This window comes from Oncorhynchus keta, chromosome 1 (genome assembly GCF_023373465.1).
Source record: "Oncorhynchus keta strain PuntledgeMale-10-30-2019 chromosome 1, Oket_V2, whole genome shotgun sequence".
Lineage (NCBI taxonomy): Eukaryota > Metazoa > Chordata > Actinopteri > Salmoniformes > Salmonidae > Oncorhynchus > Oncorhynchus keta.
Genome location: NC_068421.1, coordinates 79,421,349 through 79,440,790, shown reverse-complemented (window position 1 = coordinate 79,440,790; position 19,442 = coordinate 79,421,349). Strand labels below are relative to the sequence as shown.

The 19,442-nt window shown below is 42.7% G+C and overlaps 1 protein-coding gene across 1 annotated transcript in view; it reads right to left on the bottom strand.

Annotated features, from left to right (window-relative positions):
* Positions 1-19,442, bottom strand: part of LOC118372761 (1-phosphatidylinositol 4,5-bisphosphate phosphodiesterase gamma-1-like) — an 82,355-nt gene that overhangs the window by 9,100 nt on the left and 53,813 nt on the right. The window contains exons 22-25 of the mRNA XM_052461605.1: positions 8,134-8,237; positions 7,838-7,937; positions 7,546-7,612; positions 4,099-4,265 (exon numbers count right to left, since the gene is read on the bottom strand). Coding sequence (XP_052317565.1) covers positions 4,099-4,265; positions 7,546-7,612; positions 7,838-7,937; positions 8,134-8,237 — 438 coding nt within the window. The remainder of the gene's footprint in view (positions 1-4,098; positions 4,266-7,545; positions 7,613-7,837; positions 7,938-8,133; positions 8,238-19,442) is intronic.

Genomic DNA, 19,442 nt, shown 5'->3' with positions numbered 1-19,442 from the left:
AGAGTTGGTGTAACTGAGTCAGGATTGTAGGCCTCCTTGCTCGCACACGCTTTTTCAGTTCTGCCCACAAATTTTCTGTAGGCTTGAGGTCAGAGCTTTGTGATGGCCACTCCAATACCTTGACTTTGTTTTCTTTAAGCCATTTTGCCACAACTTTGGAAGTATGCTTGGGGTCATTGTCCATTTGGAAGACCCATTTGCAACCAAGCTTTAACTGATGTCTTGAGATGTTGCTTCAATATATCCACATAATGTTCCTTCCACATGATTCCATCTATTTTGTGAAGTGCACCAGTCCCTCCTGCAGCAAAGCACCCCCACAACATGATGCTGCCATCCCCGTGCTTCACGATTGGGATTGTGTTCTTCGGCTTGCAAGCCTCCCCCTTTTCCCTCCAAACATAATGATGGTCATCATTATGGTCAAACAGTTCTATTTTTGTTTCATCAGACAATAGGACATTTCTCCAAAAAGTATGATCTTTGTCCCCATGTGAAGTTGCAAACCGTAGTCTGGCTTTTTGCAAACGAGTCTCCTTCCTGAGCGGTATGGCGGCTGCGTGTTCCCATGGTGTTTACACTTGCGTACTATTGTTTGTACAGATGAACGTGGTACCTTCAGGCGTTTGGAAATGGCTCCCAAGGATGAACCAGACTTGTGGAGATCAACAATTTTTTTTGGAGGTCTTGGCTGATTTCTTTTGATTTTAGGCCTTGAAATACATTCACAGGTACACCTCCAATTGACTCAAATGATGTCAATTAGCCTATCAGAAGTTTCTAAAGCCATGACATATTTTACTGGAATTTTCCCAGCTGTTTAATGGCACAGTCAACTTAGTGTCTGTAAACTTCTGACCCACTGGAATTGTGATACAGTGAATTATAAGTGAAATAATCTGCCTGTAAACAATGGTTGGAAAAATGACTTGTGTCATACACAAAGTAGATGTCCTAACCGCCTTTCCAAAACTATAGTTTGTTAACAAGAAATTTGTGGAGTGGTTGAAAAACTAGTTTTAATGACTCCAACCTAAGTATATGTAAAAATCAGACTTCAACTATATATATATATATATATATATATATATATATATATATATATATATATATATATATATATATATATATATATATATATATATATATATACATATATATATATATATATATATATATATATATATATATATATATATATATATATATAAACATATATATATATATATATATATATATATATATATATAGTTGAGAGAACAAGTATTTGATACACTGCCGATTTTGCAGGTTTTCCTACTTACAAGGCATGTAGAGGTCGGTAATTTTATCATAGGTACACTTAAACTGTGACATAAGTATTTGATCACCTACCAACCAGTAAGAATTCCGGCTCTCACAGACCTGTTAGTAAGAAGCCCTCCTGTTCTCCACTCATTACCTGTATTAACTGCACCTGTTTGAACTCGTTACCTGTATAAAAGACACCTGTCCACACACTCAATCAAACAGACTCCAACCTCTCCACAATGGCCAAGACCAGAGAGCTGTGTAAGGACATCAGGGTTAAATTTGTAGACCTGCACAAAGCTGTGATGGGCTACAGGACAATAGGCAAGCAGCTTGGTGAGAAGGCAACACCTGTTGGAGCAATTATTAGAAAATGGAAGAAGTTCAAGATGACGGTCAATCACACTCGGCCTGGGGCTCCATGCAAGATCTCACCTCGTGGGGCATCAATGATCATAAGGAAGGTGAGGGATCAGCCCAGAACTACACGGCAGGACCTGCTCAATGACCTGAAGAGAGCTGGGACCACAGTCTCAAAGAAAACCATTAGTAACACACTACACCGTCATGGATTAAAATCCTGCAGCGCACGCAAGGTCCCCCTGCTCAAGCCAGCGCATGTCCAGGCCCGTCTGAAGTTTGTCATTGACCATCTGGATGATCCAGAGGAGGAATGGGAGAAGGTCGTGTGGTCTGATGGGACAAAAATAGAGCTTTTTGGTCTAAACTCAACTCGCCGTGTTTGGAGGAAGAAGAAGGATGAGTACAACCCCAAGAACACCATCCCAAACGTGAAGCATGGAGGTGGAAACATCATTCTTTGGGGATGCTTTTCTGCAAAGGGGACAGGACGACTGCACCGTATTGAGGGGAGGATGGATGGGGCCATGTATCGAGAGATCTTGGCCAACAACCTCCTTCCCTCAGTAAGAGCATTGAAGATGGGTCGTGGCTGGGTCTTCCAGCATGACAACAGACCCGAAACACACAGCCAGGGCAACTAAGGAGTGGCTCCTTAAGAAGCATCTCAAGGTCCTGGAGTGGCCTAGCCAGTCTCCAGACCTGAACCCAATAGAACATCTTTGGAGGGAGCTGAAAGTCCGTATTGCCCAGCGACAGCCCCGAAACCTGAATGATCTGGAGAAGGTCTGTGTGGAGGAGTGGGCCAAAATCCCTGCTGCAGTGTGTGCAAACCTGGTCAAGAACTACAGGAAATGTATGATCTCTGTAATTGCAAACAAAGGTTTCTGTACCAAATTTTAAGTTCTGCTTTTCTGATGTATCAAATACTTATGTCATGCAATAAAATTCAAATGAATTACTTAAAAATCATACAATGTGATTTTCTGGATTTTTGTTTTAGATTCCGTCTCTCACAGTTGAAGTGTACCTATGATAAAAATTACAGACCTCTACATGCTTTGTAAGTAGGAAAACCTGCAAAATCGGCATTATATCAAATACTTGTTCTCCCCACTGTATATATATATATATATATAGTGGGGCAAAAAAGTATTTAGTCAGCCATCAATTGTGCAAGTTCTCCCACTTAAAAAGATGAGAGAGGCCTGTAATTTTCATCATAGGTACACTTCAACTATGACAGACAAAATGAGAAGAAAAAAAATCCAGGAAATCACATTGTAGGATTTTTTATGAATTTATTTGCAAATTATGGTGGAAAATAAGTATTTGGTCAATAACAAAAGTTTATCTCAATACTTTGTTATATACCCTTTGTTGGCAATGACAGAGGTCAAAAGTTTTCTGTAAGTCTTCACAAGGTTTTCACACACTGTTGCTGGTATTTTGGTCCATTCCTCCATGCAGATTTCCTCTAGAGCAGTGATGTTTTGGGGCTGTTGCTGGGCAACAGGGACTTTCAACTCCCTCCAAAGATTTTTTATGGGGTTGAGATCTGGAGACTGGCTAGGCCACTCCAGGACATTGAAATACTTCTTACGAAGCCACTCCTTTGTTGCCCGGGCAGTGTGTTTGGGATCATTGTCATGCTGAAAGACCCAGCCACGTTTCATCTTCAATGCCCTTGCTGATGGTAGGCTTTGTTACTTTGGTCCCAGCTCTCTGCAGGTCATTCACTAGGTCCCCCCGTGTGGTTCTGGGATTTTTGCTCACCGTTCTTGTGATCATTTTGACCCCACGGGGTGAGATCTTGCGTGGAGCCCCAGATCGAGAGAGATTATCAGCGGTCTTGTATGTCTTCCATTTCCTAATAATTGCTCCCACAGTTGATTTCTTCAAACCAAGCTGCTTACCTATTGCAGATTCAGTCTTCCCAGCCTGGTGCAGGTCTACAATTTTGTTTCTGGTGTCCTTTGACAGCTCTTTGGTCTTGGCCATAGTGGAGTTTGGAGTGTGACTGTTTGAGGTTGTGGACAGGTGTCTTTTATACTGATAACAAGTTCAAACAGGTGCCATTAATACAGGTAACGAGTGGAGGACAGAGGAGCCTCTTAAAGAAGAAGTTACAGGTCTGTGAGAGCCAGAAATCTTGCTTGTTTGTAGGTGACCAAATACTTATTTTCCACCATAATTTGCAAATAAATTCATAAAAAATCCTACAATGTGATTTTCTGGATTTATTTTTCTACTTTTGTCTGTCATAGTTGAAGTGTACCTATGATGATAATTACAGGCCTCTCTCAACTTTTTAAGTGGGAGAACTTGCACAATTGGTGGCTGACTAAATACATGTTTGCCCCGCTGTATATATGTGTGTGTGTGTTCTCCTGCGTACATGTATGGGTGTGCGTTCATTTGTACATGTGTGTGCAATGCAGTATTAACCCGTGCGTCTGCGTTCTGTGTGGCCTCTCTGATCTTCCCCACCCAACCGGTCAGGTCCTCCAGGGTGTCTGAAGCAATGTCCAGTGCCTGGCCAGGGTGAATTGACATCTGCTGGGAGTGGACGGTGAACACATATGGCCTGGAACTCTTCCCATCCTTCTGAACCACTACAGAGAGATATGGAGAGAGGAAGAGATGGAGAGAGAGAGAGAGAGAGAGTTACACATACACACACTCTTACTTCCAGTGGTGTAAAGTACTCAAGTAAAAATACTTTAAAGTACTACTTAAATACTTTTTTGGGGTATGTGTACTTTACTATTTACAGTACCAGTCAAAAGTTTGGACACACCTACTCATTCAAGGGTTTAAAAAATATATATTTTCAACATTGTAGAATAATAGTGAAGACATCAAAACTATGAATTAACACACGAAATCATGTAGAAACCAAAACCAAAACAAATCAAAATGTATTTTATATTTGAAATTCTTCAAAGTAGCCACTCTTGGCATTCTCTGAACCAGCTTTATGAGGTAGTCACCTGGAATGCATTTCAATTAACAGCTGTTCAAAGTTAATTTGTGGAATTTCTTTGCCTCTTAATGCATTTGAGCCAATCAGTTGTGTTGTGACAAGGTAGGGGTGGTATACAGAAGATAAAACTATTTGGTAAAAGATCAAGTCCATATTATGGCAAGAACAGCTCAAATAAGCAAAGAGAAATGACAGTCCATCATGACTTTAAGACATGAAGGTCAGTCAATTTGGAAAATGTCAAGAACTTTGAAAGTTTCTTCAAGTGCAGTCGCAAAACCCGTCAAGTGCTACGTTGAAACTGGCTCTCATGAGGACCACCACAGGAAAGGAAGAACAAGAGTTACCTCTGCTGCAGAGGATAAGTTCAATAGAGTTAACAGCACCTCAGATTGCAGCCCAAATAAATGTTTCACAATTTTCAAGTAACAGACACATCTCAACATCAACTGTTCAGAAGAGACTGCATGAATCAGGCCTTCATGATCGAATTGCTGCAAAGAAACCACTACTAAAAAGACACCAATAATAAGAAGAGACTTGCTTGGGCCAAGAAACATAAGTAATGGACATTATACCAGTGGAAATCTGTCCTTTGGTCTGAGTCCAAATTTGAGTCCAAATTTGAGATTTTTGGCTCCATCCGCCGTGTCTTTGTGAGAAGCAGAGTAGGTGAACGGATGATCTCCGCATGTGTGGTTCCCACCGTGAAGCATGGAGGAGGAGGTATGATGTTGTGGGTGTGCTTTGCTGGTGACACTGTCTGTGATTTATTTAGAATTCAAGGCACGCTTAACCAGCATGGCTACCACAGTATTCTGCAGCGATACTCCATCCCATCTGGTTTGCGCTCAGTGGGACTATCATCTGTTTTTCAACACGACAATGACCCAAAACACACTCTCAGGCTGTGTAAAGGCTATTTGACCAATACGGAGAGTGATGGAAAACTACATCAGATGACCTGGCCTCCACAATCACCCGACCAAAACCCAATTGAGATGGTTTGGGATGAGTTGGACCGCAGAGTAAAGGAAAAGCAGCCTATAAGTGCTCAGCATATGTGGGAACTCCTTCAAGACTGTTGGAAAAACATTCCTCATGAAATTGCTTGAGAGAATGCCAAGAGTGTGCAAAGCTGTCATCAAGGCAAAAGGTGGCTACTTTGAAGAATCTAAAATCTATTTTGATTTGTTTAACACTTTTTGGTTAATACATGACTCCATATGTGTCATTTCATAGTTTTGATGTCTTCACAATTATTCTACAATGCAGAAAATAGGTTTTTTTTTAAAACCTTGAATGAGTAGGTGTGTCTAAACTTTTACTTTAATTTCACTACATTCCTAAAGACAATAATGTACTTTTTACTCCATACATTTTTCCTAACACCCCAAAGTTTTTGTTACATTTTGACAGGAAAATCAAGAGAACATCACTGGTCATCCCTACATCCTCTGATATGGCGGACTCACTAAACACAAATGCTTCGTTTGTAAATTATGTCTGAGTGTTGGATTGTGCCCCTGGCTATCTGTCAATAAAAAAACTTGAAAATTGTGCCATCTGGTTTTCTTAATATAAGTAATTTGAAATGGTTTATACTTTTACTTTTGATAATTAAGTACATTTTAGCAATTGCATTTACTTTTGATACTTACGTATATTAAAAACCAAATAATTTTAGACTTTTACTCAAGTAATATTTTACTTGGTGACTTTCACTTTTACTTCAGTCATTTTTTATTATGGTATCTTTACTTTTACTCAAGTATGACGATTGAGTACTTTTTCCACCACTGCTTAGCTCTGTAAAACTACCCAATAGGGGGTTAAACATACAGACCACTACCACTCACTGGGCCGCAACTACGTGGCAGGTTGGCTCATCAGTTACACACAGACTGACCTACGTGGCAGGTTGGCACATCAGTTACACACAGACTGACCTACGTGGCAGGTTGGCTCATCAGTTACACACAGACTGACCTACGTGGCAGGTTGGCTCATCAGTTACACACAGACTGACCTACGTGGCAGGTTGGCTCATCAGTTACACACAGACTGACCTACGTGGCAGGTTGGCTCATCAGTTACACACAGACTGACCTACGTGGCAGGTTGGCACATCAGTTACACACAGACTGACCTACGTGGCAGGTTGGCTCATCAGTTACACACAGACTGACCTACGTGGCAGGTTGGCTCACCTGTTACACACAGACTGACCTACGTGGCAGGTTGGCTCATCAGTTACACACAGACTGACCTACGTGGCAGGTTGGCTCATCAGTTACACACAGACTGACCTACGTGGCAGATTGGCTCATCAGTTACACACAGACTGATCTACGTGGCAGGTTGGCTCATCAGTTACACACAGACTGACCTACGTGGCAGATTGGCTCATCAGTTACACACAGACTGACCTACGTGGCAGGTTGGCTCATCAGTTACACACAGACTGACCTACGTGGCAGGTTGGCACATCAGTTACACACAGACTGACCTACGTGGCAGGTTGGCACATCAGTTACACACAGACTCACCTATGTGGCAGGTTGGCTCATCAGTTACAGACAGACTCACCTACGTGGCAGGTTGGCCCATCAGTTACACACAGACTCATCTACGTGGCAGGTTGGCTCATCAGTTACACACAGACTCACCTACGTGGCAGGTTGGCCCATCAGTTACACACAGACTCACCTATGTGGCAGGTTGGCCCATCAGTTACACACAGACTCACCTATGTGGCAGGTTGGCTCATCAGTTACACACAGACTCACCTACGTGGCAGGTTGGCACATCAGTTACACACAGACTCACCTACGTGGCAGGTTGGCACATCAGTTACACACAGACTGACCTACGTGGCAGGTTGGCACATCAGTTACACACAGACTCACCTACGTGGCAGGTGGGCACATCGATGAAGCCCTTGAGAAATGTTCCTAGTGGACTGTTCTCTGTAGACTGGACCAAGAAACAGGAAGTCAAAGACACAGGAAGCAGGAAGTAAGGATATGAAGTTAGCTTCATTCCCACTCTAACTGCTGTAGAATGTGTGTGTGTGTGTGTGTGTGTGTGTGTGTGTGTGTGTGTGTGTGTGTGTGTGTGTGTGTGTGTGTGTGTCTGTGTGTATCATGAATGCATGAACATGTCTATGTATGGCCTATGTTTGCCTATATTATAACGTACTGCCTCGTCTCCTGTCTCGCGGACGGGTGAGTTGGGGACTTCTTCTACGTAGTTGGCAGGAAACCACAGCTGCTTCTTCCCTCCGTAATCACCTCGCCACCTTGGGGCCGGTGGGGGGAAATCCACGATTTAAAGACAACTCAGAGAAATGTTAATTATCAACTCCATTCATCAACCCACATTGGTTTTCATCCATAAAGAAACGTAACCGGGGTGACCAATGTGCACTCTAGCCAATCAATGACATTGAGTAATCGTTAAGTGCCATGGAGATATGAAAACCCTGTTCCACTCACCAGCCTCCTTCCTGCTTGTCCACGCTGAGGATGAGGGCCTGTTTGGGGAAACACAGCTCATCGTCCCTCTGGGCTCTGTAGTCATACAGGGCCTTGACCGTACACTGCAACACAAACACTAAATCATACAGGGCCTTGACCGTACACTGCAACACAAACACTAAATCATACAGGGCCTTGACCGTACACTGCAACACAACAACACAAACACTAAATCATACAGGGCCTTGACCGTACACTGCAACACAAACACTAAATCATACAGGGCCTTGACCGTACACTGCAACACAAACACTAAATCATACAGGGCCTTGACCGTACACTGCAACACAACAACACAAACACTAAATCATACAGGGCCTTGACCGTACACTGCAACACAAACACTAAATCATACAGGGCCTTGACCGTACACTGCAACACAAACACTAAATCATACAGGGCCTTGACCGTACACTGCAACACAAACACTAAATCATACAGGGCCTTGACCGTACACTGCAACACAAACACTAAATCATACAGGGCCTTGACCGTACACTGCAACACAAACACTAAATCATACAGGGCCTTGACCGTACACTGCAACACAAACACTAAATCATACAGGGCCTTGACCGTACACTGCAACACAAACACTAAATCATACAGGGCCTTGACCGTACACTGCAACACAAACACTAAATCATACAGGGCCTTGACCGTACACTGCAACACAACAACACAAACACTAAATCATACAGGGCCTTGACCGTACACTGCAACACAAACACTAAATCATACAGGGCCTTGACCGTACACTGCAACACAAACACTAAATCATACAGGGCCTTGACCGTACACTGCAACACAACAACACAAACACTAAATCATACAGGGCCTTGACCGTACACTGCAACACAAACACTAAATCATACAGGGCCTTGACCGTACACTGCAACACAAACACTAAATCATACAGGGCCTTGACACTGCAACACAAACACTAAATCATACACTGCACTGCAACACAACAACACAAACACTAAATCATACAGGGCCTTGACCGTACACTGCAACAACACAAACACAAAATCATACAGGGCCTTGACCGTACACTGCAACACAAACACTAAATCATACAGGGCCTTGACCGTACACTGCAACACAACAACACAAACACTAAATCATACAGGGCCTTGACCGTACACTGCAACACAAACACTAAATCATACAGGGCCTTGACCGTACACTGCAACACAAACACTAAATCATACAGGGCCTTGACCGTACACTGCAACACAAACACTAAATCATACAGGGCCTTGACCGCAACACTGCAACACAAACACTAAATCATACAGGGCCTTGACCGTACACTGCAACACACAACACAAACACTAAATCATACAGGGCCTTGACCGTACACTGCAACACAACAACACAAACACTAAATCATACAGGGCCTTGACCGTACACTGCAACACAACAACACAAACACTAAATCATACAGGGCCTTGACCGTACACTGCAACACAACAACACAAACACTAAATCATACAGGGCCTTGACCGTACACTGCAACACAACAACACAAACACTAAATCATACAGGGCCTTGACCGTACACTGCAACACAACAACACAAACACTAAATCATTCAGGGCCTTGACCGTACACTGCAACACAACAACACAAACACTAAATCATACAGGGCCTTGACCGTACACTGCAACACAACAACACAAACACTAAATCATACAGGGCCTTGACCGTACACTGCAACACAACAACACAAACACTAAATCATACAGGGCCTTGACTGTACACTGCAACACAAACACTAAATCATACAGGGCCTTGACCGTACACTGCAACACAAACACTAAATCATACAGGGCCTTGACCGTACACTGCAACACAACAACACAAACACTAAATCATACAGGGCCTTGACCGTACACTGCAACACAACAACACAAACACTAAATCATACAGGGCCTTGACCGTACACTGCAACACAACAACACAAACACTAAATCATACAGGGCCTTGACCGTACACTGCAACACAAACACTAAATCATACAGGGCCTTGACCGTACACTGCAACACAAACACTAAATCATACAGGGCCTTGACCGTACACTGCAACACAAACACTAAATCATACAGGGCCTTGACCGTACACTGCAACACAACAACACAAACACTAAATCATACAGGGCCTTGACTGTACACTGCAACACAACAACACAAACACAAAATCATACAGGGCCTTGACCGTACACTGCAACACAAACACTAAATCATACAGGGCCTTGACCGTACACTGCAACACAACAACACAAACACTAAATCATACAGGGCCTTGACTGTACACTGCAACACAAACACTAAATCATACAGGGCCTTGACCGTACACTGCAACACAACAACACAAACACTAAATCATACAGGGCCTTGACCGTACACTGCAACACAAACACTAAATCATACAGGGCCTTGACCGTACACTGCAACACAACAACACAAACACTAAATCATACAGGGCCTTGACCGTACACTGCAACACAAACACTAAATCATACAGGGCCTTGACCGTACACTGCAACACAACAACACAAACACTAAATCATACAGGGCCTTGACCGTACACTGCAACACAAACACAAAATCATACAGGGCCTTGACCGTACACTGCAACACAACAACACAAACACAAAATCATACAGGGCCTTGACCGTACACTGCAACACAACAACACAAACACTAAATCATACAGGGCCTTGACCGTACACTGCAACACAAACACAATCATACAGGGCCTTGACTGTACACTGCAACACAAACACTAAATCATACAGGGCCTTGACCGTACACTGCAACACAAACACTAAATCATACAGGGCCTTGACTGTACACTGCAACACAACAACACAAACACTAAATCATACAGGGCCTTGACTGTACACTGCAACACAAACACTAAATCATACAGGGCCTTGACTGTACACTGCAACACAACAACACAAACACTAAATCATACAGGGCCTTGACCGTACACTGCAACACAACAACACAAACACTAAATCATACAGGGCCTTGACTGTACACTGCAACACAACAACACAAACACTAAATCATACAGGGCCTTGACTGTACACTGCAACACAACAACACAAACACTAAATCATACAGGGCCTTGACCGTACACTGCAACACAAACACTAAATCATACAGGGCCTTGACTGTACACTGCAACACAACAACACAAACACTAAATCATACAGGGCCTTGACCGTACACTGCAACACAACAACACAAACACTAAATCATACAGGGCCTTGACCGTACACTGCAACACAAACACAAAATAAATCATACAGGGCCTTGACTGCAACACAACAACACAAACACTAAATCATACAGGGCCTTGACTGTACACTGCAACACAACAACACAAACACTAAATCATACAGGGCCTTGACCGTACACTGCAACACAACAACACAAACACTAAATCATACAGGGCCTTGACCGTACACTGCAACACAAACACTAAATCATACAGGGCCTTGACTGTACACTGCAACACAACAACACAAACACTAAATCATACAGGGCCTTGACCGTACACTGCAACACAAACACTAAATCATACAGGGCCTTGACCGTACACTGCAACACAACAACACAAACACAAAATCATACAGGGCCTTGACCGTACACTGCAACACAACAACACAAACACTAAATCATACAGGGCCTTGACCGTACACTGCAACACAAACACTAAATCATACAGGGCCTTGACCGTACACTGCAACACAACAACACAAACACTAAATCATACAGGGCCTTGACCGTACACTGCAACACAACAACACAAACACTAAATCATACAGGGCCTTGACCGTACACTGCAACACAACAACACAAACACTAAATCATACAGGGCCTTGACCGTACACTGCAACACAACAACACAAACACAAAATCATACAGGGCCTTGACCGTACACTGCAACACAACAACACAAACACTAAATCATACAGGGCCTTGACCGTACACTGCAACACAACAACACAAACACTAAATCATACAGGGCCTTGACCGTACACTGCAACACAACAACACAAACACTAAATCATACAGGGCCTTGACCGTACACTGCAACACAAACACTAAATCATACAGGGCCTTGACCGTACACTGCAACACAAACACTAAATCATACAGGGCCTTGACCGTACACTGCAACACAAACACTAAATCATACAGGGCCTTGACCCGAGACACGATCCGGGACCCGAGTGGGTCCTGATCCAGAATTCTAAATAATGTCACATTTCTGGGTTAGATCTGATATGATTGTCACGGGTCTCGGGCATGTGTCATTTCAACTGACTTGTCCGGAAGCGCCCATACAGATCTAAATACGACTGCTTCCGTAGAGAGAGAGAGACATTTGATCATTTATGCTGCTGCTTTTGCTTTTCACGAGAGTGGCGTGTGTAGCTTGTTGTTGATGGCCAATCAAAAGTCCTCAAAGCGGCAGTAAGTTACAGTAATAGATCCTCTGTGTGGCAAAAGTTAGGAGATGTCTAATCAATGGAAGATGGAATTAAAATGATGGAATTAAAAGTGAAAGGATAGGCTGCAACTTAATATTCTGAATGGAGTTATTGGGGTCTGAGACGCCGAAGCCTCCCACCATTAGCTCTGACAAATTGAAAACCCTAGTGATTGGCAACTCCATTACCTGCAGTATAAGACTTAAAACTAATCATCCAGCGATCATACACTGTTTACCAGGGGGCAGGGCTACCGTTGTTAAGGCTAATCTGAAGATGGTGCTGGCTGAGGCTAAAACTGGCGAGTGTAGAGAGTATAGAGATATTGTTATCCACGTCAGCGCCAACGATGTTAGGATGAAACAGTCAGAGGTCACCAAGCGCAACATAGCTTCAGCGTGTAAATCAGCTAGAAAGATGTGTCGGCATCGAGTAATTGTCTCTGGCCCCCTCACAGTTAGGGGGAGTGATGAGCTCTATAGCAGTCTCACAACTCAATCACTGGTTGAAAACTGTTTTCTGCAACCTCCCAAAAGATAGAATTTGTAGATAATTGGCCCTCTTTCTGGGACTCACCCACAAACAGGACCAAGCCTGACCTGCTGAGGAGTGACGGACTCCATCCTAGCTGGAGGGGTGCTCTCATCTTATCTACCAACATAGACAGGGCTCTAACTCCCCTAGCTCCACAATTAAATAGGGTGCAGACCAGACAGCAGGCTGTTAGCAAGCCTGCCAGCTTAGTGGAGTCTACCACTAGCACAGTCAGTGTAGTCAGCCCAGCCTTCCCCATTGAGACTGGGTCTGTGTCTCGATCTAGGTTGGGCAAAACTAAACATGGCTGTGTTCACCTTAGCAATCTCACTGGAAAAAAAGACCTCCATTCCTGTCATTATTGAAAGAGATTGTAATACCTCACATCTCAAAATAGGGCTACTTAATGGCAGTTATAGGCAATGAACTAATCACTGATCATAATCTTGATGTGATTGAAACATGGCTTAAATGAGGTCTTGCCTCCTGATATCCCCTGCGCATGCCACAAAGGCATTTATGATAGCAAATGTCAATTTACCAAAAAAAACAACTGCGTTTTTATCTTTTGAGCTTCTAGTCATGAAATCTATGTAGCCTACTCAATAACTTTTTATTGCTACTGTTTACAGGTCTCCTGGGCCATATCCTGCGTTCCTCACTGAGTTCCCTGAAATCCTATCGGACCTTGTAGTCATGGCAGATAATATTTTTGGTGACTTTAATATTCACATGAAAAAGTCCACAGACCCACTCCAAAAGGCTTTCGGAGCCATCATCGACTCAGTGGGTTTTGTCGAACATGTCTCCGGACCTACTCACTGCCACAGTCATACTCTGTACCTAGTTTTGTCCAGTGGAATAAAATTGTGGATCTTCATGTTTTTCCTCATAATCCTGGATTGTCGGACCACCATTTCATTACGTTTGCAATTGCAACAAATAATTTGTTCCGACCCCAACCAAGGAACATCAAAAGTCGTGCTATAAATTCTCGGACAACCCAAAGATTTCTAGATGCCCTTCCAGACTCCCTCTGCCTACCCAAGGATGTCAGAGTACAAAAATCAGTTAACCACCTAACTGAGGAACTCAATTTAACCTTGCGCAATACTCTAGATGCAGTCGCACCACTAAAAACTAAAAACATTTATCATATTGTTATTTTGAATTATTTTGCTCCTTTGCACCCCAGTATCTCTACTTGCACATTCATCTGCACATCGATCACTCCAGTGTTTAATTTCTGTATTGTAATTATTTTGCTCCTTTGCACCCCAGTATCTCTACTTGCACATTCATCTGCACATCGATCACTCCAGTGTTTAATTTCTGTATTGTAATTATTTTGCTCCTTTGCACCCCAGTATCTCTACTTGCACATTCATCTGCACATCGATCACTCCAGTGTTTAATTTCTGTATTGTAATTATTTCGCCACTTTGGACTATTTATTCCCTTACCTCCCTAATCGTAATACATTTACACACACTGTATATAGATTTTTCTATTGTGTTATTGACTGTATGTTTGTTTATTCCATGTGTAACTCTGGGTTGCTTGTGTTGCACTGCTTTGCTTTATCTTGACCAGGTCGCAGTTGTAAATGAGAACTTGTTCTCAACTGGCCTACCTGGTTAAATTAAGCTGAAATAAAATATATATATAAAAATAAGAAACTAGCTCCTGGGTATACAGAAAATACCCGAGCTCTGAAGCAAGCTTCCAGAATATTGGAACGGAAATGGCGCCATACCAAACTGGAAGTTGTCTGACAGTATTGAAAAGCCCTCACTGCTGCTCGATCATCCTATTTTTCCAACTTAATTGAGGAAAATAAGAACAATCCTAAATGTATTTTTGATACTGTCGCAAAGCCAACTAAAAAGCAGTATTCCCCAAGAGAGGATGGCTTTCACTTCAGCAGTGATACATTCATGAACGTCTTTGACGAAAAGATCATGATCATTAGAAAGCAAATTATGGACTCGTTTTTAAATCTGCGTATTCCTCCAAAGCTCAGTTGTCCTGAGTCTGCACAACTCTGCCAGGACCTAGGATCAAGGGAGACACTCAAGTTTTTTAATACTATAAAATTTCAAGCTGCATACTGGACCCTATTCCAACTAAACTACTGAAAGAGCTGCTTCCTGTGCTTTGCCCTCCTATGTTGAACAAAATAAACGGCTCTCTATCCACCGGATGTGTACCAAACTCACGAAAAGTGTCAGTAATAAAGCCTCTCTTGAAAAAGCCAAACCTTGACCCAGAAAATATAAAACAACTATCGGCCTGTATCGAATCTCACATTCCTCCCAAGAAATGTTTAAAAAGCTGTTGCACAGAAACTCACTGCCTTCTTGAAGACAAACAATGTATACGAAATGCTTCAGTCTGGTTGTAGACCCCATCATAGCACTGAGACTGCACTTGTGAAGGTGGAAAATTACCTTTTAATGGCGTCAGACCGAGGTTCTGAATCTGTCCTCGTGCTCCTAGACCTTAGTGCTGCTTTTGATACCATCGATCACCACATTCTTTTGGGGAGATTGGAAACCCAAATTTGTCTACACGGACAAGTTTTGGCCTGGTTTAGATCTTATCTGCCGAAAAAAATATCAGTTTGTCTCTGTGGATGATTTGTCCTCTGACAAATCAACTGTAAATTTCGGTGTTCCTCAAGGCTCTGTTTTAGGACCACTATTGTTTTCACTATATATTGTCCCTCTGATGATGTCATTCGGAAACATAATGTTAACTTTCACTGCTATGCGGACAACACACAGCTGTATATTTTGATAAAACATGGCGAAGCCCCAAAATTGCCCTCCCTGGAAACCTGTGTTTCAGACATAAGGATGTGGAAGGTGGCAAATGTTCTACTATTAAACTCGGACAAAACAGAGATGCTTGTTCTAGGTTCCAAGAAACAAAGAGATCTTCTGTTGAATCTGACAATTAATCTTGATGGTTGTACAGTCGTCTCAAATAAAACTGTGAAGGACCTCGGCGTTACTCTAGACCCTGATCTCTCTTTTGACAAACATTTCAAGATTTTTTTCCATCTACGTAACATTGCAAAAATCTGAAACGTTCTGTCCAAAAATGATGCAGAAAAATGTATCCATACTTTTGTCACTTCTAGGTTAGACCAATGCAATGCTCTAATTTCCGTCTACTCGGATAGAGCACTAAATAAACTACAGTTAGTGCTAAACACTGCTGCTAGAATCTTGACTAGAACCAAAAAATGTGATCATATTACCCCAGTGCTAGCCTCTCTACACTGGCTTCCTGTTAAGGCAATGGCTGATTTCAAGGTATACTGCTAACCTACAAAGCATTACATGGGCTTGCTCCTACCTATCTTTCCGATTTAGTCCTGCCGTACATACCTACACAAACGCTAGGGTCAGAGCTCCATTTTTATGGAATGGTCTGCCTATCCATGCGAGAGACACAGACTCAGTCTCGATCTTTAAGTCTTTATTGAAGACTCATCTCTTCAGTAGGTCCTATGATTGAGTGTAATCTGGCCCAGGAGTGTGAAGGTGAACGGAAAGGCACTGGAGTAGCGAACAGCCCTTGCTGTCTCTGTCTGGCCTGCAGGGGCTGAGTCACTGGCTTACTGGTGCTCTTCCATGCTCTCCCTAGGAGGGGTGCTTCACTTGAGTGGGTTGAGTTACTGGCCTGATCTTCCTGTTCGGGTTGGCGCTCCCCCCCTTGGGTTCGTGCCGTGGGGGAGATCTTTGTGGGCTATACTCGGCCTTGCCTCAGGATAGTAAGTTGGTGGTTGAAGATATCCCTCCAGTGGTATAGGGGCTGTGCTTAAGCAAAATGGGTGGGGTTATGTCCTGCCTGTTTGGCCCTGTCCGGGGGTATCGTCGGACGGGGCCAGTGTCTCCCGATCCCTCCTGTCTCAGCCTCCAGTATTTATGCTGCAATAGTTTATGTGTCGGGGGGCAAGGGTCAGTCTGTTATATCTGGAGTATTTCTCCTGTCTTATCCGGTGTCCTGTGTGAATGTAAGTATGCTCTCTCTAATTCTCTCTCTCTTTTTCTCTTTCTTTCTCTCGGAGGACCTGAGCCATAGGACCATGCCTCAGGACTACCTGACCCGATGACTCCTTGCTGTCCCCAGTCCACCTGGCCGTGCTGCTGCTCCAGTTTCAACTGTTCTGCCTGTGGCTATGGAACCCTGACCTGTTCACCGGACGTGCTACCTGTCCCAGACCTGCTGTCTTCAACTCTCTAGAGACAGCAAGAGCGGTAGAGATACTCTGAATGATCGGCTATGAAAAGCCAACTGACATTTACTCCTGAGGTGCTGACCTGTTACACCCTCTACAACCACTGTGATTATTATTACTTGACCATGCTGGTCATCTATGAACATTTGAACATCTTGGCCATGTTTTGTTATAATCTCTACCCGGCACAGCCAGAAGAGGACTGGCCACCCCTCATAGCCCGATTCCTCTCTAGGTTTCTTCCTAGGTTCTGGCCTTTCTAGGGAGTTTTTCCTAGCCACCATGCTTCTACACCTGCATTGCTTGCTGTTTGGGGTTTTAGGCTGGGTTTCTGTACAGCATTTTGTGACATCAGCTGATGTAAGAAGGGTTTTATAAATACATTTGATTGATTGATTGTTAGGATGAAAAAGCGCATGCACTGCAGCCATGCACTACGTCATTATATTTGATGATGAATAACCTGGCTACGGCAGCTATTAGTCTACTACATATTTGATGATGAATAACCTAGCTACGGCAGCTATTAGTCTACTACATATTTGATGATAAATAACCTGGCTATGGCAGCTATTAGTCTACTACATATTTGATGATAAATAACCTGGCTATGGCAGCTATTAGTCTACTACATAGTTGATGATGAATAACCTGGCTATGGCAGCTATTAGTCTACTACATAGTTGATGATGAATAACCTGGCTATGGCAGCTATTAGTCTACTACATAGTTGATGATAAATAACCTGGCTATGGCAGCTATTAGTCTACTACATAGTTGATGATGAATAACCTGGCTATGGCAGCTATTAGTCTACTACATAGTTGATTATGAATAACCTGGCTATGGCAGCTATTAGTCTACTACATAGTTGATGATAAATAACCTGGCTATGGCAGCTATTAGTCTACTACATAGTTGATGATAAATAACCTGGCTATGGCAGCTATTAGTCTACTACATAGTTGATGATAAATAACCTGGCTATGGCAGCTATTAGTCTACTACATAGTTGATGATGAATAACCTGGCTATGGCAGCTATTAGTCTACTACATAGTTGATGATGAATAACCTGGCTATGGCAGCTATTAGTCTACTACATAGTTGATGATGAATAACCTGGCTATGGCAGCTATTAGTCTACTACATAGTTGATGATAAATAACCTGGCTATGGCAGCTATTAGTCTACTACATAGTTGATGATGAATAACCTGGCTATGGCAGCTATTAGTCTACTACATAGTTGATGATGAATAACCTGGCTATGGCAGCTTTAGTCTACTACATAGTTGATGATAATAACCTGGCTATGGCAGTAGTCTACTAAAGTTGATGATGAATAACCTGGCTATGGCAGCTATTGTCTACTACATAGTTGATGATGAATAACCTGGCTATGGAGCTTAGTCTACTACATAGTTGATGATGAATAACCTGGCTATGGCAGCTATTAGTCTACTACATAGTTGATGATGAATAACCTGGCTATGGCAGCTATTAGTCTACTACATAGTTGATGATGAATAACCTGGCTATGGCAGCTATTAGTCTACTACATAGTTGATGATGAATAACCTGGCTATGGCAGCAGCATAGTTGATGATTAAGCTATCATAGTTGATGATAAATAACCTGGCTATGGCAGCTATTAGTCTACTACATAGTTGATGATAAATAACCTGGCTATGGCAGCTATTAGTCTACCACATAGTTGATGATAAATAACCTGGCTATGGCAGCTATTAGTCTACCACATAGTTGATGATAAATAACCTGGCTATGGCAGCTATTAGTCTACCACATAGTTGATGATAAATAACCTGGCTATGGCAGCTATTAGTCTACCACATAGTTGATGATAAATAACCTGGATATGGCAGCTATTAGTCTACTACATAGTTGATGATGAATAACCTGGCTATGGCAGCTATTAGTCTACCACATAGTTGATGAAGATGGCAGCAAGTC